Consider the following 22,391-nt stretch of genomic DNA (forward strand, 5'->3'; position numbering starts at 1 on the left):
GAGGAGAGAGAGGAGAGAGAGAGAGGAGAGAGAGAGAGAAGAGAGAGAGGAGAGAGAGATGAGAGGAGAGAGAGAGGAGAGGAGAAAGAGAGGAGAGGAGAGAGAGAGGAGAGAAAGAAAGGAGAGAGAGAGGAGAGAGAGAGAGAGGAGAGAGAGAGGAGAGGAGAAAGAGAGGAGAGGAGAGAGAGAGGAGAGGAGAGAGAGAGGGGACCTCTGGAGCTGAGCTGTGTTCTAAAGGGCACCCTATTCCCTTTGTAGTGCAGTGCTTTTGACGAGGGCCTTGTAGTGCACTATAATGGGGATAGGATGTCCTTTGGGACGTACCCATCGTGTCGTTGGTGACCATGGATGTCCTGTCTGCTGTCCATATATATGAGAATTTGCAATTCCGCAGAGAAAAGCTATTACCTCACAAATTAACATCCTAGTCTCCATCTCCCCCCCCCAACCCGTCCAACGCTCCACCCGCATCCCCACTCCCCTCCGAGAGGCTGGCTACTGGAAAAGACAAAGGAAATAGCTCAAGGGTATGAAATATTCTGTTCAATGACTGTAGGAATTATTGCCAGGAAGGAATTTGTATTGCAGCCTGTGGAATAGACACCCTGCTTTGGACCGATAGGGAACTGCTTTTGTTCGGTGATGGTTTTGTCCACTGTATGTTCCGTACCATAGCGTTAGAATGTTCTAGAATGGATGCAACGTTAGCAGAGATATATTACTATACTGTGGTGGAAATACGTACCTTGAATTAACGTACCTTGTTAAGATACCGACTAACCGTTACGGACAACGGGCTGCTGACACCCATTCTATTGGGTGATTGAGCTGAAATCACCTGGACAGATACAGCTGAGAGGTTTCTTCAGGATACGGTATCTAGCTAATGGCCAATAAAGAGAACGATATCTCACCAAGTGTGTCCAGTCTTTTGAAACCATTTCACATCGCTATTCAAATACGACCCACAATATGGACAATCATAACTACCATTATGGGTATTCTTCATTTCAGTCATTTTCAAAAAATATATTTCTGCGTTGTCTGAAGCTTTTGTACAATGTGATAATAATAAAAAAAAGAGAAATTCCACAATTAGATCATCATTTCATATCATTCACAGACAGACAGACAGACAGACAGACAGACAGGCAGACAGACAGACAGACAGACAGACAGACAGACAGACAGACAGACAGACAGACAGACAGACAGACAGACAGACAGACAGACAGACAGACAGACAGAGGAGGAGAGGGGAGAGAAAGACAGGAGAGAGAGAAAGACAGATAGAGAAAGAGAGAGACAGAGACAGAGACAGAGACAGGGACAGAGATAAAGAGACAGAGACAGAGACAGAGATAGGGACAGAGACAGAAACATAGACAGAGACAGAGAAAGAGACAGAGACAGACATAGACAGAGACAGAGACAGGGACAGGGACAGAGACCGAGAGAGAGACAGCGACAGAGACAGGGACAGAGACAGGGACAGGGACAGATGAATGATGGAGCACTAGGCCATGAATCCTGTTCACATCAGTGTTCTGTCAGCATCACCATCTGTTTGGGTGAGAGAGGGACTGTGCCCCAAATGGCACCATATTCCTTCTACACGGCACTACTTGTGACCAGGGCCCATAGGGCATTTATATAGGGGATAGGGTGTCATTAGGGATGCATCCCAGGGAGAAGGGTGGATCAACAGAGGATCTCAGTTCAACAACATCAAGTCTGAGAGACAGGCGGTAACGCACTGAACTACAATGTGCTAAATCAATGAAAAAAGGGCTGCTTAATTAATACCCAGGAACAGATCGATGAAGAATGGTGTCAGGGCCTTCCTGTACACCATCACTGTACACCGTCTGTAGTTGGACCTACCGTTGTTGAACGTCACTATGGACAAGAACGTCGCTATGGATGAGAACGTCGCTATGGATAAGAACGTCGCTATGGATAAGAACGTCGCTATGGATAAGAACGTCGCTATGGATAAGAACGTCGCTATGGATGAGAACGTCGCTATGGATGAGAACGTCGCTATTGGATGAGAACGTCGCTATGGAAGAGAACGTCGCTATGGATGAGATTGTCTGCTAAATGACTCAAATGTCAAATGACTCAGGCCGTCAACGTTCAGACGATATGGAGTTGTCTTTCTGAGGCCAGCAGAGTGTATAGTGAGATAATTGTCTTAGTTACACATCTCTGTATAAGTAGACAGATATATTAAAGTATCTATCTGAGACATATTGAAGAGAGGCTATGCGGAGCATATGTGCACTAAAATGTTGTAATATTTGATTTGGTTAACAATACATTAACCAAAACGTTTGATTGAAAAATGTATGTGTCGACGCGTACAATTTAATTTGAAATGAGTGTTAATTGGATTTAATTCAGGGTGTAAATGGAGGCTAGTTGTAAAGGAGGGAGTGATATCACAAAAGCAAACAGAATGCTAATGCAATGCTTGGGAAAGGGAATCACTAGTTGACGTATAGCTAGATAATGTTGTTCAAACAGAATGCTAATGCAATGCTTGGGAAAGGGAGTCACTAGTTGACGTATAGCTAGATAATGTTGTTCAAACAGAATGCTAATGCAATGCTTGGGAAAGGGAGTCACTAGTTGACGCATAGCTAGATAATGTTGTTCAAACAGAATGCTAATGCAATGCTTGGGAAAGGGAGTCACTAGCTGTTGTATAGCTAGATAATGTTGTTCAAACAGAATGCTAATGCAATGCTTGGGTAAGGGAGTCACTAGTTGACGCATAGCTAGATAATGTTGTTCAAACAGAATGCTAATGCAATGCTTGGGAAAGGGAGTCACTAGTTGACGTATAGCTAGATAATGTTGTTCAAACAGAATGCTAATGCAATGCTTGGGAAAGGGAGTCACTAGCTGACGTATAGCTAGATAATGTTGTTCAAACAGAATGCTAATGCAATGCTTGGGAAAGGGAGTCACTAGTTGACTTATAGCTAGATAATGTTGTTCAAACAGAATGCTAATGCAATGCTTGGGAAAGGGAATCACTAGCTGACGTATAGCTAGATAATGTTGTTCAAACAGAATGCTAATGCAATGCTTGGGAAAGGGAATCACTAGTTGACGTATAGCTAGATAATGTTGTTCAAACAGAATGCTAATGCAATGCTTGGGAAAGGGAATCACTAGTTGACGTATAGCTAGATAATGTTGTTCAAACTAGAACAACAGAAAGGCAAAAAGCCTATTCAGAAAAGAGGGGCCTTCATGACCCTAAGGTGCCGTTTCACCTCCATGTGCCTCCACTCAGGGCTAAACACAGACTGAACACAGGTTGAATTTTACCATGAATAAGATACTATAACAATTACGAGCTCATATTTTGACGCCGTTACTTTGGTCAATTCTTCACGGGGCCATTCGTGCCTATTGTATAATCCCCGTCGTGGCCAGACGACATCAGCTTCCTTCTCAAAGCCAATGTTTCTAGTGGTTTGTATTCTGCCATGTTTGGCAGACAGGTAGTCCGTGTAGTAAGGCAGACGACCTCTCTCTCTCTCTCTGACTCCAGGCAGAGACAGAATTACGTCGGCTCAACCCCCTGCTAGGGGTCATGACCTTGGGGTGGCGAGCCCGCGGAGAGGAGTCTGTCTCATAGAGCTGGTGATGTGATCTGATAGAGTCTGGAGTCCTCTGCTCCCTCGTTACCGGAGTGTTAATGCCCAGCCATGTCAAGATGAATACACTCAATCCTGTCACTCACTGATCAATAACACAGACACCATCACTATGGAGACACACCAACAAACAAAGACATTATCCACTATGACATAACAACATAAGTTATTAGCATCACTGGGGAGGATGTGTAGAAGCAGAGACCAGTTGGTAGAGCGTGGCACTTGCAACGCCAGGGTTGTGGGTTCAATTCCCACCGGGGACCAGTATGAACATGTCTGCACTCTACTGTAAGTCGCTCTGGATAAGAGCGTCTGCTAAATGACTAACATGTAAACAAAGCCATTATGATTTCCAGGTTTACCGACTAATGCTACGACATAATTAATAGCTAAAATGGTATGGAAAATGGCCCCCAAAAACCATGTACAATGTATCTTAGCAAATGTTATTTAGTAGTATCAGATATTACAGCTAGCCTCCATTCCAAATTATGAACAAACAGGACGATGGTAACTGTCGACGACATAACAGCTAGCACGGAATGGGAAACTCGCCCACAAAAACATGTACCATATATCTTACAACATATGTTATTTGGTACTGTATACTTGTAGGATATGATGTCTTGCGGTGGCTTCTGTAGAAATATGAAATGTGGTCTACGTGGCGTATTACATTGCAGGGTGGCTGTGATACTCCGTAAAAAACAAAATGGCTGTAATTTTCTTTTTTAGATACATCAAAAAATGTTTCCTATGTACCTTTAAGAAATGTCATTGTGATGGTTGAATTCACTTCTAAACGTCATCAGGATGAAACAGATTACCTCTAGTTAACTAGCCTGGTAAAAACTAGACTGAATGCTGAGCTCACCATTGAGTTTAGCATTCAGTCTGGTTTAGCCAGGCTAGACTGAGGGTCTCCTTACCACCAGCTAGAACAACCTTTTCCAGCAGACATGGGTGAGATAGTAAGGCCATAGGGCTCTGGTCTAAAGGACTGCATTATATAGGGAATAAGGTGTATTTTGGGCCATATCCATAGATGTACTGGGCATTAGAGTGAGGGTTTTTTACATATATGTACTGGGCATTAGAGTGAGGGTTTTTTACATATATGTACTGGGCTTTAGAGTGAGGGTTTTTTACATATATGTACTGGGCATTAGAGTGAGGGTTTTTTACATATATGTACTGGTCATTAGAGTGATGGTTTTTGGCATAGATGTACTGGACATTGTACTGGGCACGCGCTCTAGCAGGTATATTTCACTGGTCACCCCCAAATCCAATTACTCCTTTGGCCGCCTTTCCTTCCAGTTCTCTGCTGCCAATGACTGGAACGAACTACAAAATCACTGAAGCTGGAGACTCATATCTCCCTCACTAGCTTTAAGCACCAGCTGTCAGAGCAGCTCACAGATCTCTGCACCTGTACATAGCCCATCTGTAAATAGCCCATCCAACTACTTCATCCCCATACTGTTACTTATTTATCTTGCTCCTTTGCACCCCAGTATGTCTACTTGCACATTCATCTTCTGCACATCAATCACTCCAGTGTTTAAATTGCTAAATTGTAATTATTTTGCCGCTGTGGCCTATTTATTTCCTTACCTCCCTTATCTTACCTCATTTGCACACACTGTAAATTGTTTTCCTATTGTGTTATTGACTGTATGTTTTGTTTACTCCATGTGTAACTCTGTTGTTGTTGTTTGTGTCGCACTGCTTTGCTTTATCTTGGCCAAGTCCCAGTTGTAAATGAGAACTTGTTCTCAACTAGCCTACCTAGTTAAATAAAGCTGAAATAAATAAATAAAAATTAGAGTGAAGGGTTTTCACATAAATCTACTGGGCATTAGATTGAGTTTTTTTTACATAGATGTACTGGGCATTGGAGTGAGTTTTTTTTACATAGATGTACTGGGCATTAGATTGAGTTTTTTTTACATAGATGTACTGGCATTTTTACGCTAGTCATAGGATTATGTATTTTACAAGGGGGCAATATTGAGGTGGGTGTCTTAAATGTTTAAATGGGTATTTCACCTAAACTTGAGTGGGAACAACAGCCCGTGTACTGTAGGTTGACCTGGGGATGGTTTGAGGGGGAACAACAGGTTAACCTGGGGGATGGTTTGAGTGGGAACCACAGGCCATGTACTGTAGGTTGACCTGGGAATGGTTTGAGTGGGAACCACAGGCCATGTACTGTAGGTTGACCTGGGGATGGTTTGAGGGGGAACAACAGGTTAACCTGGGGGATGGTTTGAGTGGGAACCACAGACCATGTACTGTAGGTTGACCTGGGAATGGTTTGAGTGGGAACCACAGGCCATGTACTGTAGGTTGACCTGGGAATGGTTTGAGGGGGAACCACAGCCCATGTACTGTAGGTTGACCTGGGAATGGTTTGAGTGGGAACCACAGACCATGTACTGTAGGTTGACCTGGGAATGGTTTGAGTGGGAACCACAGGCCATGTACTGTAGGTTGACCTGGGAATGGTTTGAGGGGGAACCACAGCCCATGTACTGTAGGTTGACCTGCGGGTGGTTTGAGTGGGAACAACAGTCCATGTACTGTAGGTTGACCTGGGGATGGTTTGAGTGGGAACAACAGGTTAACCTGGGGGATGGTTTGAGTGGGAACCACAGCCCATGTACTGTAGGTTGACCTGCGGGTGGTTTGAGTGGGAACCACAGACCATGTACTGTAGGTTGACCTGCGGGTGGTTTGAGTGGGAACCACAGACCATGTACTGTAGGTTGACCTGGGGGATGGTTTGAGTGGGAACCACAGCCCATGTACTGTAGGTTGACCTGCGGGTGGTTTGAGTGGGAACAACAGGTTAACCTGGGGAATGGTTTGAGTGGGAACCACAGCCCATGTACTGTAGGTTGACCTGCGGGATGGTTTGAGTGGGAACAACAGGTTAACCTGGGGGATGGTTTGAGTGGGAACCACAGTCCATGTACTGTAGGTTGACCTGGGGATGGTTTGAGTGGGAACAACAGTCCATGTACTGTAGGTTGACCTGGGGATGGTTTGAGTGGGAACAACAGTCCATGTACTATAGGTTGACCTGGGGATGGTTTGAGTGGGAACAACAGTCCATGTACTGTAGGTTGACCTGGGGATGGTTTGAGTGGGAACAACAGTCCATGTACTATAGGTTGACCTGGGGATGGTTTGAGTGGGAACAACAGTCCATGTACTGTAGGTTGACCTGGGGAATGGTTTGAGTGGGAACAACAGTCCATGTACTGTAGGTTGACCTGGGGATGGTTTGAGTGGGAACAACAGCCCATGTACTGTAGGTTGACCTGGGGATGGTTTGAGTGGGAACCACAGCCCATGTACTGTAGGTTGACCTGGGGATGGTTTGAGTGGGAACCACAGTCCATGTACTGTAGGTTGACCTGGGGGATGGTTTGAGTGGGAACAACAGTCCATGTACTGTAGGTTGACCTGGGGGATGGTTTGAGTGGGAACAACAGTCCATGTACTGTAGGTTGACCTGGGGGTGGTTTGAGTGGGAACCACAGCCCATGTACTGTAGGTTGACCTGCGGGTGGTTTATCTTGTGTATGGGAAGTGTATTCCTCTGTGGTGAATGACTAATGTGCTGGTATTGATCATGGTATGTACTCTGGCCTAGCAGATGGAAAGTAATTAATGAGTCTATTTGCTTCCGAGGACCGAAGGGAACAGTTGAGGTTGATAAAGCGCCAACCGTTCAGCGGCGCTACGAGAGGCTGAGGCCCCCAGTGGAGCTGTCCAGAAATAATGCCAGATCAAAAGATGTGATTAGATTTATCCATACTGAAAATCTGAAGAAAATAGCTGAACAGTGTAGAGTAGAAGTGATTTATGTTCTCCTGTGATTGCATATTGCAACAGATCCCAACCGATCACACTATGAAAATAGAAAGATTTTACATGTGTGTTAAATGAAATACATTTACCATAATAGGTCTTTTAATGTTTTTTTTTTAAAATTATTAGTTATCGAAATCATTTGTTTGAGGATATAGAATTATTGTTGTATGTTGGGCAGCAAATGGCAGTAACCTATTCACCACATGCACAGACCCCTCTCCCCTCCCCCAATCACACACACACACACGCACGCACACACCGCCGACTCCCCCAGGGTCTCTTATATATCCCCTTGATGCGTTTTGCTCTTCTTGGGAGTGCAGGTTCATCCTCTGGCCCCAGTCAGAAAAGGTCAAGCGGCAGAATGGAATGGCAATAACCCTTCCAAATGGTACTATCAGGAGAGACATGATTGATCAATTGAATTCCATGGCAGAGAAAAATGTGGGATTAAGTAGAGTATTATACGCACATTGAGTTGAGGCATGATGTTCATTTCAAGTTCATTTCGGCTCCCTCTTTGCCACCAGACCAGGCAGGCAATCAATAGGGTCCCCCCTTGCATATCATATATCTCCACCGCTCTCTCCAGGACCAACCAGAGAACATAATCTGCCGCAAATTTAGAATGACAGATTTGTAAGGGAGCTGAAGCCCTTTCCAGAGATCCGCGGAGGAGGAGGCTGGAGACTGAGAGGCAGTAGCCAGAGCCGTTGCAGCCTGGGATGGGAAGGGAGGGGTCTGGAGGGCTGTAAAACTGGGGCTTTAAAGCATCACAGGGAAGCGCCAAAGGGAAAAGCTAAGGCATCCCTCTCCCTCTGTTTGGAGAACGGCATCCTGGGACTGGGAGGTGATTGAACTAGACTGTACTATTTATTCATTCACAGCATCTCTCTCTTTCTCTCTTTCTCTCTCTCTCTTTCTCTCTCTCTCTTTCTCTTTCTCTCTCTTTCTCTCTCTCTCTCTCTCTCTCTCTCTCTCTCTCTCTCTCTCTCTCTCTCTCTCTCTCTCTCTCTCTCTCTCTCTCTCTCTCTCTCTGTCTGTCGTGTCTGTCTGCGGTCACAGCGGTGTTAGCTACCCAAATGAAACACTGCTACTCTGCCACTCTACTGAAAATGAAAGCAGTATTAAACTGTGGAAAAGGGAAATTGAGAAAGGAGAGAAGGAGGGAAACCCCTGGAGCCTGGAATGAACATGGAATGAAAAAGCCACTGCAGTACTGTAGCTACAGCGTTCATTAAAATACACGGGCTCCACCACTACAACAAGTATATATTTGCACTGATGGTAATCCATCAATTACCACAGGGGCTTTCACATCGTGATGCTGGCTAATACGGTGTGTGGTAGTGGTAGTTTCCTCTACTGTCTGTGAAGAAAGACTGCACTCAGTGGCTCACCGCTAGCAGCATTAATATGACCCGTTTAGAATCTACCCTGACTGAATCTACCCTGACTGAATCTACCCTGACTGAATCTAACCTGACTGAATCTGCCCTGCCTGACTGAATCTACCCTGACTGAATCAGCCCTGACTGAATCTAACCTGACTGAATCTGCCCTGCCTGACTGAATCTACCCTGACTGAATCTACCCTGACTGAATCTACCCTGACTGAATCTACCCTGACTGAATCTGCCCTGACTGAATCTACCCTGACTGAATCAGCCCTGACTGAATCTACCCTGACTGAATCTACCCTGACTGAATCTGCCCTAACTGAATCTACCCTGACTGAATCTACCCTGACTGAATCTGCTCTTTATAATTGAGTAGTAGTGGTTGAAGTGCTACACAGGTATAAACAATGCATTATACAGTGGGTGTACACGCGTGTAAACGGTACAGGATACAGTGGGTGTACACGCGTGTAAACGGTACAGGATACAGTGGGTGTACACGCGTGTAAACGGTACAGGATACAGTGGGTGTACACGCGTGTAAACGATACAGTAAAACACTTGCGTGTGCTGGTTGGTAGTCATAATATTTTAGAGCCAATATTCTATAAGAGGTGGTGGAACATTTGAGGCCCAACTCAAGAACTGAGTACTCTTATCCAAAGTTACCAGTAACACACAGTAATGATATAAACAAAAAGCCACAGAGGCTTCAGCTGCTTCCTACCTTACAGGGGATTCAGACAACCAGCTTCTTACCTTACAGGGACTTCAGTGACAGCCAGCGTCCTACCTTACAGGGACTTCAGTGACAGCCAGCTTCTTACCTTACAGGGACTTCAGTGACAGCCAGCTTCTTACCTTACAGGGACTTCAGTGACAGCCAGCTTCCTACCTTACAGGGACTTCAGTGACAGCCAGCTTCCTACCTTACAGAGGCTTCAGTCAGCCATCTTCCTACCTTACAGGGACTTCAGTCAGCCAGCTTCCTACCTTACAGGGGCTTCAGTCAGCCAGCTTCCTACCTTACAGGGACTTCAGTCAGCCATCCTCTACCTTACAGGGACTTCAGTGACAGCCAGCGTCCTACCTTACAGGGACTTCAGTCAGCCAGCTTCCTACCTTACAGGGACTTCAGTGACAGCCAGCTTCCTACCTTACAGGGACTTCAGTCAGCCAGCTTCCTACCTTACAGGGACTTCAGTCAGCCAGCTTCCTACCTTACAGGGGCTTCAGTCAGCCAGCTTCCTACCTTACAGGGACTTCAGTCAGCCAGCTTCCTACCTTACAGGGGCTTCAGTCAGCCAGCTTCCTTCCTTACAGGGACTTCAGTGACAGCCAGCTTCCTACCTTACAGGGGCTTCAGTCAGCCATCTTCCTACCTTACAGGGGATTCAGACAACCAGCTTTTTACCTTACAGGGACTTCAGTGACAGCCAGCTTCCTACCTTACAGGGGCTTCAGTCAGCCAGCTTCCTACCTTACAGGGGCTTCAGTCAGCCAGCTTCCTACCTTCCAGGGGCTTCCTGATTAGACTCTAGTGTTGTTGCTCTCTCTTCTTGTAGATGGTTCAGATGGGTCTGGCCCAAACACTGATTCTCAGGTTAGTGTGGACAGTTTACGGAAGCACCTGCGGGCCGATGCTTTCACTCAGCAGCAGCTGGAAGCTTTGGACCGGGTCTTTGAGCGCCCGTCGTACCCCGACGTCTTCCCGACCTCGGAGCACATCAAACCAGAACAGGTTAGTCACGTCTTGTTGTTTGTCACACCGTCAACAGCATCAAATACACCTGTATTGCACCACGTCAACACTTCCATTCCATCCAAGTTTCCTCGAGCTGTACAACCATGATATTGTTGTTGCCGTTTTTTTTCTGTTTGTTTATTTTACTTTTATAATTGTTGTTGCTGCTCCAAACGTAGTTTTCTCTGAAACTCAACACATTTTTATTTACTTTTTCGTGCTGAGAGATTCTGCTATTTTATTCAGTTGGCCCAGAGGGCCCCGAAGGAGCACGCCATCTGAGCAATATATATATATATACCTGCTCCACGCAGCTCTCAAAATAAAATGCCCTGCAAATGTATAGGCTGGTAAAACAGTCATTCCAGTGTATTAGAAAACAGCATGTAAAATGCTGTAGGGATTTCAGGGAAAACTCCCACGTCGTATCGATCTTGGGATGAAAAAACACCACATTCTTTGGATCCCCTGTAATTGAGAATAACAGAAAGGCAACATGCAATTAATCAATATCTCTATTTTTCTCTATTTTTTGCCGTTGTGTTATCTGACTCTGTGTTTCTCCTGCTGCACCTGTTATTTCTGTTATAATTCCGTGTCCTTCTTCAAAAACGTTATTATTGAAACAGTGTATGAAGCCGCTTTCAGCTGTCAGATTTATCATGGAAATGTTTTGTTTTATTTTATAAATGGTAAACATAGCAAAAGGGGCTTTCTTGATTTATTTCCACACACCTGGTGGTGTATATATAGGATATTCTAATGCGTCTTGCTTTTGATGTCAACACCACAAACACCCACCATCTATCCATCCTCATTTACCAAATGAAGACCCCTTCTGTCACCACCACCACCCCGCCCCCCCACCCAGAAGAAACCACAATAACTACACCCTTACATGTTGACTTACTACCTTTCTTCTTATTAAAACCTCTCTTAGGCTTATTACAATGGATAACCTTTATTTACTTTCATTATACTATTAAACAACAAGAGACTATTAATTTGTACCCGTATAAAACTACAAGTCTTTAAGGGAGGAGACCCATAAAAGAAGCTAAAGCAATGGGCCTAATTGAGTTCATTTTAATTTCTCTCCGATCGCGGCGAATTACGTAGGTAATAAATCAGTAGGACAGGACTCACCTCCAGAAGAGAGCCTAATTTGGAGCTAATTACCAAACTGATTTCTACTGGAAGATCAATACCAAAACGAATTGGAAATGACTTGCAATCACAGAGAGCTTCAGAGAGAGTATTAAAGAAGAAGAAGAGAGGGAAAGGAGGCGGGGTTCAAAAGAAAAGGAGACCAGTAGATCAGTAATGGAAAGGAGACCAGTAAACAGTAATGGAAAAGAGACCAGTAGACCAGTAATGGAAAAGAGACCAGTAGAACAGTAATGGAAAAGAGACCAGTAGATCAGTAATGAAAAAGAGACCAGTAGATCAGTAATGGAAAAGAGACCAGTAGAACAGTAATGGAAAAGAGACCAGTAGATCAGTAATGAAAAAGAGACCAGTAGATCAGTAATGTAAAAGAGACCAGTAGATCAGTAATGAAAAAGAGACCAGTAGATCAGTAATGTAAAAGAGACCAGTAGATCAGTAATGAAAAAGAGACCAGTAGATCAGTAATGTAAAAGAGACCAGTAGATCAGTAATGAAAAAGAGACCAGTAGATCAGTAATGTAAAAGAGACCAGTAGATCAGTAATGTAAAAGAGACCAGTAGATCAGTAATGTAAAAGAGACCAGTAGATCAGTAATGAAAAAGAGACCAGTAGATCAGTAATGTAAAAGAGACCAGTAGATCAGTAATGAAAAAGAGACCAGTAGATCAGTAATGTAAAAGAGACCAGTAGATCAGTAATGTAAAAGAGACCAGTAGATCAGTAATGTAAAAGAGACCAGTAGACCAGTAATGTAAAAGAGACCAGTAGATCAGTAATGTAAAAGAGACCAGTAGATCAGTAATGTAAAAGAGACCAGTAGATCAGTAATGTAAAAGAGACCAGTAGATCAGTAATGTAAAAGATGTGACTGGAACAGAAACATCTGTTTTAATTGAATAAAGTATTAATCAGAGGATTTTCTCCTTTCATGGATCTCTCTTTCACTTGTCGTCGTTCCCCTTTCTCCTCATTGGTCAATGTGTCCTTATTAGCCGGAGTCTGGGTGCTGGTTGGAAGGCTATTAAAAACACCATTCTGGAGATGCAGAACTAAATAGATTCACCCCTCCCACACTTCTGCTAGCCATTTGGTCATCCTTTTCAAATCTATCTTTTCTTTTGTTTTGTGTTTTCTTCCTCCATCTCCCCTCGTCTTCGAGCCCCTCCTTTATCTGCATGATAAAACGCCTGTTTAACGTCTAAAGCCTTCCGGAATAGAGGAAAACATCCGGCATTGTCCCCGTGAACAGTTGTAGCAGACAATTAGAGTTTATCTGGGATAGAAGCAGACAAGAGTGGGGTCACAGGCTCACAGGCGTCCCCTTTGGGACCGCAGCCCAGCGAGCCACTCAGACACACACTGGGATTTTTTTTTGTGGGGGGGGGACAAACATTGTCAACACACAGTCTCCCGGAAGTCTGATCTCATTATAAAACACACAGTAACATCTGCCATGACTGTCTCAAACTATCCACCACCATACAAAGGAAATTCTATCTGTGGGTTAACAAAGTGTCTCTATAGTAATGTATTGGAGTCCAAACGAAATACATAGAAAATGCATCACGGTCGATATAAAATGAAGTCATTTTCTCACTATGACAAAACATATATAAGTAGAATGGAGAATTTTTTTTAAAAATGTCTTTCAATTTGATATTCATTTTGTATATGGTAACACGGAGCAATGTAACTTACAGTACATGACAACCTATTTATAGTCACTGATGATGAACCAATGAAATGTTAAAGGGTTGTGGAGAAGCTCCTTTTTTTTAAAACTTTTTATTTTTTTTATTCAAAATTTTAAAAAAGCCAAAAGGTGAATAGTGTCCTGTTGTGAACCAGGGCCACATGGCGTGTCTGTGTGCATCCCAAATGTAATCTTATACCCTGTGCAGTGCTCTACTTCTGGTCCAAAGCAGTGCGCTGCAATAGGGAATAGGGTAGCATTGGGGACAGTGGTGTGGTAACCAAGCAGAGCTGTTTTCTCCCTTGGCTGATCAGGACTCCTGGCTGCAGTCAAGCACAAAGGACCAGATGACGGCTTGGCTTTTCATTCGGCTTTTCTAGATCCCACTTCCTCTCAGAACAAAACCAAAATACATTAATGATATGCTTGAACTCCCACCCTCGCTGCTGCAGCTTGAAAATAGTGGATTCACACACACACACACACACACACACACACACACACACACACACACACACACACACACACACACACACACACACACACACACACACACACACCACACGTATGCATGCACACACTTACACGAACGTACACACACACCCAAAACTCAACCCATACACCCGACCTCCCCACACACACACACACACACACTCACAAATAGGCACCCTAAGATTCACGGAGAGACAGTATTTGACTCTGTAAGCATGGTTTTGGTAGCTGATTTTGTGTTTTTGAGTAACCCTGTTTAACGAAGGCTCTTTAGATGAAACATTGGTGGAATGAAGCCCACAGCAGGGAGAGGCGGGGCCTTTTCTTTTTCATTTCTATGGCTGTGTAATGATGAACGTGTCTTTTTACAGGCCAACGAGTACTCCCACTCCCACTCCCTGTCCTCCCTGAATCCTGGTCTGGACGGCGAGGTCAAACCCAGCCTGTCCTCCAGCAGTAACCAGAACCTGGGCCCCAGTGTCTCTGTGACGCAGAGCTACTCTGTAGGTAAGACACAGAGCCAAACACTGGTCCTGTCTGTGTGGATCAGTTGGTAGAGCATGATGCTTGCAACATGAGTCCCAGAATTGTGGGTTCGATTCCACGTTTGTGGCAACACATACAGAAAAAATTTTAACGTGGCTTTTGGCTGTGTGTCTCAGAGGAGGAGAGCTGATCTAGGATTAGTTTATAGCCTTTTAGATCACAATGAATATGATTACATGGCCAAGGGGAGACCTGATCCTAGATCTGTACTCCTACTCTAAGATGCATCACACTGTGCCTAAGGCCCCAGTACAGTCTACCTGCCATCACCCTGCCCAGCCAGGACAGGCCAAACCACAGCTTCAGCGAAGGGGATTATTGGTCTGTTTCACAAATGGCTCCCTTTTCTAGTGCACTGCTTTTGACCAGGGTTCATAGTAACCAGGGTTCATAGGGCTCAGGGCTCATAGGGTTCAGGGTCCATAGGGCTCAGGGTTCATAGGGCTCAGGGTCCATAGGGCTCAGGGTCCATAGTAACCAGGGTCCATAGGGCTCAGGGTTCATAGGGCTCAGGGTTCATAGTGACCAGGGTCCATAGTAACCAGGATTCATAGTAACCAGGGTTCACAGGGCTCAGGGTTCATAGTAACCAGGGTTCATAGGGCTCAGGGTTCATAGGGCTCAGGGTTCATAGTGACCAGGGTCCATAGGGCTCAGGGCTCATAGGGCTCAGGGTCCATAGTGACCAGGGTCCATAGGGCTCAGGGTTCATAGGGCTCAGGGTCCATAGGGCTCAGGGTCCATAGTAACCAGGGTTCATAGGGCTCAGTGTTCATATTAACCAGGATTCATAGGGCTCAGGGTTCATAGTAACCAGGGTTCATAGGGCTCAGGGTTCATAGTAACCAGGGTTCATAGGGCTCAGGGTTCATAGTAACCAGCGTTCATAGGGCTCAGGGTCCATAGGGCTCAGGGTCCATAGGGCTCAGGGTCCATAGGGCTCAGGGTTCATAGGGCTCAGGGTTCATAGTAACCAGGGTTCATAGGGCTCAGGGTCCATAGGGTTCAGGGTTCATAGGGCTCAGGGTCCATAGGGCTCAGGGTTCATAGTGACCAGGGTCCATAGGGCTCAGGGTCCATAGTGACCAGGGTCCATAGTGACCAGGGTCCATAGGGCTCAGGGTCCATAGTGACCAGGGTCCATAGTGACCAGGGTCCATAGGGCTCAGGGTCCATAGTGACCAGGGTTCATAGGGCTCAGGGTCCATAGTGACCAGGGTCCATAGTGACCAGGGTCCATAGGGCTCAGGGTCCACAGTGTTCAGGGTCCATAGTGACCAGGGTCCATAGGGCTCAGGGTCCATAGTGACCAGGGTCCACAGTGCTCAGGGTCCATAGGGCTCAGGGTCCACAGTGCTCAGGGTCCATAGTGACCAGGGTCCATAGGGCTCAGGGTCCATAGTGACCAGGGTCCACAGTGCTCAGGGTCCATAGGGCTCAGGGTCCACAGTGTTCAGGGTCCATAGTGACCAGGGTCCATAGGGCTCAGGGTCCATAGTGACCAGGGTCCACAGTGCTCAGGGTTCATAGGGTTCAGGGTTCATAGGGCTCAGGGTCCATAGTGACCAGGGTCCATAGTGACCAGGGTCCATAGGGCTCAGGGTCCACAGTGCTCAGGGTTCATAGTGACCAGGGTCCATAGGGCTCAGGGTCCATAGTGACCAGGGTCCATAGTGACCAGGGTCCATAGGGCTCAGGGTCCATAGTGACCAGGGTCCATAGTGACCAGGGTCCATAGGGCTCAGGGTCCATAGTGACCAGGGTCCACAGTGCTCAGGGTCCATAGGGCTCTGGTCAAAAGTAGTGCACAATGTAGGGAATAGGGTGTCTCATTTTTGGGATGGGTTCTTGTTCACTGTTCTGTTCAGAACAGCCAACGTTGTAATGAAACAAAACAACATGATGTTGTGCAATGCATTGACATGGTGTCTATTTATTTACATGAAAATAAAAACAAATCCTGCAAACAGAAACATGACAGTAAGTGTGCAGATTATTTTAATGCCGTTTGGTTTGACACTCTTAGTAGTAGTAATAGTATTAGTATTAGTATTGGTATTAGTATTCGTATCAGTAGTAGTAGTAGTAGTAGTAGTAACAGTAGTAGTAGTAGTAATAGTATTTGTATTAGTATTGGTATTAGTATTCGTATCAGTAGTAGTAGTAGTAGTAGTAGTATTGGTATTAGTATTCGTATCAGTAGTAGTAGTAGTAATAGTATTAGTATTAGTATTGGTATTGGAATTTGTATCAGTAGTAGTAGTAGTAGTAGTAGTCATAATAGCAATAGCAATAGCAGTAGTAATAGCAGTAGTAGGAGTAGTAATAGTAGTATTAGTATTATTAGTAGTAATAATAGTAATAGTACTAGTAGTAGTACTAGTAATAGTATTAGTATTATTATTAGTTTTATTATTATTATTAGTAGTAGTAGTAGTAGCAGTATTAGTAGTAGCAGTAGTAGTAGTAGTAGTAGTATTATTATTTGTAGTAGTAGTAGGGGTATTAGTAGTAGTAGTAGCAGTAAGAGTAGTAGTTGTCATAATAGCAGTAGTAATAGAAGTAATAGCAGTATTAGTATTATTAGTATTAATAGTAATAGTAGTAGTAGTAGTAGTAATAGTAGTAGTAGTATTAGTAGTAGTAGTAGTAGGAGTAGTAGTAGTAATAGTATTAGTAGTAGTAGTAATAGTAATAGCATTAGTAGTAATAGTAGTAGTAGTAGTATTAGTAGTAGTAGTAGGAGTAGTAGTAATAGTATTAGTAGTAGTAGTAATAGTAATAGTAATAGTATTAGTAGTAGTAGTAGCGGTAGTGGTAGTAGTAGTACTGTAGTAGTAGTAGTGTTAGTAGTAATAGTAGTAGTAGTGGTAATAGTGGTAGCAGTAGTAGTAGTAGTAGTGGTAATAGTGGTAGTAGTAGTGGTAATAGTGGTAGTAGTACTGTAGTAATAGTAGTAGTAGTGGTAATAGTGGTAGTAGTAGTGGTAGTAGTAGTAGTAGTAATAGTAGTAGTAGTGGTAATAGTTGTTGTAGTGGTAATAGTGGTAGTAGTAGTGGTAGTAGTACTGTAGTAGTAGTAGTGGTAGTAGTAATAGTAGTAGTAGTGGTAATAGTGGTAGTAGTGGTAATAGTGGTAGTAGTAGTGGTAGTAGTAGTAGTAGTAATAGTAGTAGTAGTGGTAATAGTGGTAGTAGTAGTAATAGTAGTAATAGTGGTAGTAGTAGTGGTAGTAGTAGTAGTAGTAATAGTAGTAGTAGTGGTAATAGTTGTAGTAGTATTGGTAGTAGTAGTAGTAGTAGTGGTAATAGTGGTAGTAGTAGTGGTAGTAGTAGTAGTAGTACCAGTTTGATTTGACTCTGCACTGAAAGGTGGTACTTTACTTTATGAGATAAAACATGTAGCTACAGCAGGAGCAGCCGTCATTCATCTTATTGTGCTGAGTTAGCAGGTGATAAAGGAGTCGTCCCAAATGACACCCTATTCCCTATGTAGTGCGCTATTGGCCCTGGTCCAAAGTAGTACACTGTGAAGGAAATGGGGAGCCATTTGGGAAGCAACCCACAGTAAAAGGACAGGGGGGACTTAGCTGTTTTGTCACTTTGTTCGACAAGGACCTTTGATGTCAACACATCAATGCTATGATTGCGTACTACAGAGCTGAACTGGCAAGGTCTCTCTACCAGTCATTGCCACTCTCTGCAGGAGAGAGAATAAACGCTGGTTTCTCGCTGCTGGTTTGTCCTTGTTGTGATTCCTGACTTGGGAGTTTTTTTGTTTGTTTTTTTAGCAAGAAACTTAGCTATTATTTCCTTGTGGTTCTTATAAATCTAGACGAGTAATTTACTGCTTTTTGTAAATACACCATGGCGTTGTCTACTGTCTGACTACATGACACTGAGATCACTCTCTCTCTCTCTCTCTCTCTCTCTCTCTCTCTCTTTCTCTCTCTCTCTGTCTCTCTCTCTCTCTCTCTCTCTCTCTGTCTCTCTCTATCTCTCTCTCTCTCTCTCTCTCGCTCTCTTTCTCTCTCTCTCTCTCTCTCTCTCTCTCTCTCTCTCTCTCTCTCTGTCTCTGTCTCTCCCTCTCTCTCTCTCTCTCTCTCTCTCTCTCTCTCTCTCTCTCTCTCTCTCTCTCTCTCTCTCGCTAGCTCTCTTTCTCTCTAACTTGCTCACTCTGTCATAGTTAACGACTGCCTCGCTAATTGAAATATTGTTTCATTGTTGCCACGGTTATTACCAAGAAGAAGGTTAAGTTTACTGAAAGTTTACGATTACTGTCGGGGCCGCAAGAGTAATATACAGAGCTTTTATTAAAATTCATATAATTATGCATCAAGTCATCAAAGGGTTTCTGCGCGGGGGGGAGGGGGAGGACAGAATGATTGAAAAGTGCAGTGAGCGAGGAACGAGTGGCCGGGCCCCTTCTCAAATGATAACCCAAACAGCAGCCGTATGAGAACAGAAAGGAGCCTTCTCATTAATATGTGGGTGGGAGGTAGATCTCTGTAAGTCAGGCCTCGTGAGAAGAGAAGGTGTGTGTTTGGCCTTTGTACTGCTGGTATGAAGGCAGGGTCAGGCTCGACCACGGTTAGGCACCTGGGGGGGCTTTGTTTGCACCTGGGTGGTTGTTTTAGACTAGAGGCCCACGATCTCCAATGCTTTATAATGTAAAAACAAAATACATAAAACTTTAAATTGTGTTTTAACTCAACATTTTTTAGATTGTGAGATTATTTATTTTTGACTTAAAAATGTGAATAGTTGTGGATGAATGGTGGAAGTATTGACTTTTTGTTTCTGACCGTTTTCTGACTAGTGCCACTTCTTGGTTTTCCCTTGGTGGCTGTTTCTACTGTGGTAATAATCATAATGTATTTTACTCAGGTATTTGAGGTTTTAGCTTCTCTGTAAGGACTCAGTATTACAGTTTACTTTCAAACAATAAACCCAGCGCAGCAAGACAGAATCCAAGCCAAGCAACAGCAACAGCAAAAAAAAAATACTCAATTATCTTCTGCATTTAGGCTGAGATCCAATTTCAAATTAATTGTGCTTTTTACGGGGCTGGGGAAAGAAGTAAGGAGATTATGTTTATCCTTAAAATGTTTTCTAACACCAATTAAAATGACTGCCGTTATTGATCTTGTTGATTTTATGTCCCTCGGAAAATTTGCATAATCTATTAAAAATGAATGATTCATGAAGTGCTTATTGCCAGTTTAAAGAGATCGTAGGAATTTTCTGTGCTGAGATCCCAAATGGCACCCTATTCCCTATATAGTGCACTACTTTTTTGACCAAAACCCATAGAAAGTAGTGCACTACATAGGGAATAGGTTGCCATTTGGGAAGTAGACAGTGACCTGAAAGGGGCTTGAGAGAGATATAAATCTATTGTGTCCTCTACTTCCTATTCTATTAGAGCTCTCAGAAGTACCTGCAGGGGAGGCGGCTTCAATAAGAACGGGATTTAAGGCATTGTGCTTCATCATTGAAATTCATGCAGAGGCTAAAGCCCCACTTCCATTATAGCTGGCTTCTTCATCCTCTCCTCTACATTAATACCATATTACCTGCTAAATAGTCCCTATTACCCCCATATTAAAAAAAATAACACCCTCCAAAGAGCTCCCTTGAATATGTGGAAGGGGACAATCAAAACTGGTGCGGTAATTTATATTGTTGATATGGGAAGTTATTTATTTGATTGATTGTCCTTAGAGAGGGATGGTATCCTCCATCCTCTCAACCTTATTACTGTTCATTTAAACTGCTTCAAATTCAAATAAGATGTTTGGGTTTTTTTTCCACGGGGGGGAAACATGATGAATAGGAGAAGGAAAGGCCATGGTGGAGCTGTTTGTGTGTTGAGTCAAATAAGTGAGGGAGAGAGGTTAGTGAAGACACAACCTAATTGTTCTGCAGTTTCTAGATCTGCTTGTGTTTCCTTGATCCTAAACAGTCACTCCAGTAGCAGTGGTGTCTTGATTAGGTTACTGAGGCTTCTGAAGGCCAGTCCCCTGGGCTTTTCAAGTGGAGTTCTACACATGGCTATAGACCAGAGCTGTCCGAGCGGCCGCCCGGCTGCATACTGAGAGGGGCTGCATCCCAAAATGCACCTTATGTCCTGTATAGTGCACTACTTTAGTGGCATACACAGGGCTCTGGTCTAAAGTATTGCACTATACAGGGAATACTGTGCAATTTTGGATGCACAAGGAGACTCTTTACCCAGAATCCCCGCTGGGCCTGCCAATGGGAGACTCCCAGAGTGCATTGGTAGGTGTCAATGACACCTCCCCCACACCTTCTCTTCGTCCCTCACTCCTCTCCTCTCTGAGCCCTAACAGGGGCTCCGGAGGAGTCGTTTGTCTGTAATAGGTGGATGTTATGTTGATTAGACACTCCAGGAGGAAGGCCAGTGGGCAAAACCAGCAGAGGTGAGTTTCCTGGAAGCTTCGTAGCACTGAAATCCTCCTTAATCCGTTGTCTACGACCAAAGAGGATCTTAGTGCTGTACAGCTGTCGGGGGAACACCTCACACCAGATCTGAACAGTTGGTGCACTGAGAGAATGACTGCGAGAGTGACTGGGATAGTGACTGAGTGACTAACTGAGAGAGTGACAGAGAGTGACAGAGAGTGACTGGGAGAGTGACAGAGAGTAACTGAGTGACTAACTGAGAGAGTGACAGAGAGTGACTGAGAGAGTAACTGAGTGACTAACTGAGAGAGTGACAGAGAGTGACAGAGAGTAACTGAGTGCTGCTAGTGTGGAGTAGAAATAAACACTGAAGACTTGGAGTGCATCCCAGATGGCACCCTATTCCCTATATAGTGCACTATCTGGTCAAATGTAGTACACAAATAAGAGAATAGGGTGTTTATTAGGCCACAGCACATCAGGAACAGGCAGAGAGAGAGAGAGAGGAACGTTCCCTGGTTGTTCATCGCTGCTCACCGGACACATCCGTGGAACAAATCCCTGATTTCTCTGTGGCCTGGTGACAAACTGCTCCTCTCCCTGCAAGCTCTACTGGGACAAATCCCTGATGTCTCTGTGGCCTGGTGACAAACTGCTCCTCTACACTGGTCTCCCTGCAAGCTCTCCTGGGACAAATCCCTGATGTCTCTGTGGCCTGGTGACAAACTGCCCCTCTCCCTGCAAGCTCTACTGGGACAAATCCCTGATTTCTCTGTGGCCTGGTGACAAACTGCTCCTCTACACTGCTCTCCTGGGACAAATCCCTGATGTCTCTGTGGCCTGGTGACAAACTGCCCCTCTCCCTGCAAGCTCTACTGGGACAAATCCCTGATTTCTCTGTGGCCTGGTGACAAACTGCTCCTCTACACTGCTCTCCTGGGACAAATCCCTGATGTCTCTGTGGCCTGATGACAAACTTCTCCTTTACCCTGCTCTCCCTGCAAGCTCTCCTGGGACAAATCCCTGATGTCTCTGTGGCCTGGTGCAAACTTCTCCTTTACCCTGCTCTCCCTACAAGCTCTCCTGGGACAAATCCCTGATGTCTCTGTGGCCTGGTGACAAACTTCTCCTTTACCCTGCTCTCCCTGCAAGCTCTCCTGGGACAAATCCCTGATGTCTCTGTGGCCTGGTGACAAACTGCTCCTCTCCCTGCAAGCTCTCCTGGGACAAATCCCTGATGTCTCTGTGGCCTGGTGACAAACTGCTCCTCTCCCTGCAAGCTCTCCTGGGACAAATCCCTGATGTCTCTGTGGCCTGGTGACAAACTGCTCCTCTACACTGCTCTCCCTGCAAGCTCTC

At 44.5% G+C, this 22,391-nt stretch overlaps 1 protein-coding gene across 7 annotated transcripts in view; it reads left to right on the forward strand.

Annotated features, from left to right (window-relative positions):
- Positions 1 to 22,391, forward strand: part of LOC110514249 (paired box protein Pax-2a-like) — a 74,775-nt gene that overhangs the window by 18,340 nt on the left and 34,044 nt on the right. For all 7 annotated transcript variants that reach the window (XR_005053281.1, XM_036988284.1, XM_036988262.1 and 4 more), the window contains 2 exons: positions 10,528 to 10,703; positions 14,434 to 14,569. Coding sequence is in view for 6 of the 7 variants with exons in the window: in XM_036988284.1 (XP_036844179.1) it covers positions 10,528 to 10,703; positions 14,434 to 14,569 (312 nt within the window). In the remaining variant the exon portion in view is untranslated. The remainder of the gene's footprint in view (positions 1 to 10,527; positions 10,704 to 14,433; positions 14,570 to 22,391) is intronic.

This window comes from Oncorhynchus mykiss, chromosome 1 (genome assembly GCF_013265735.2).
Source record: "Oncorhynchus mykiss isolate Arlee chromosome 1, USDA_OmykA_1.1, whole genome shotgun sequence".
NCBI classification, from domain to species: Eukaryota; Metazoa; Chordata; class Actinopteri; order Salmoniformes; family Salmonidae; genus Oncorhynchus; species Oncorhynchus mykiss.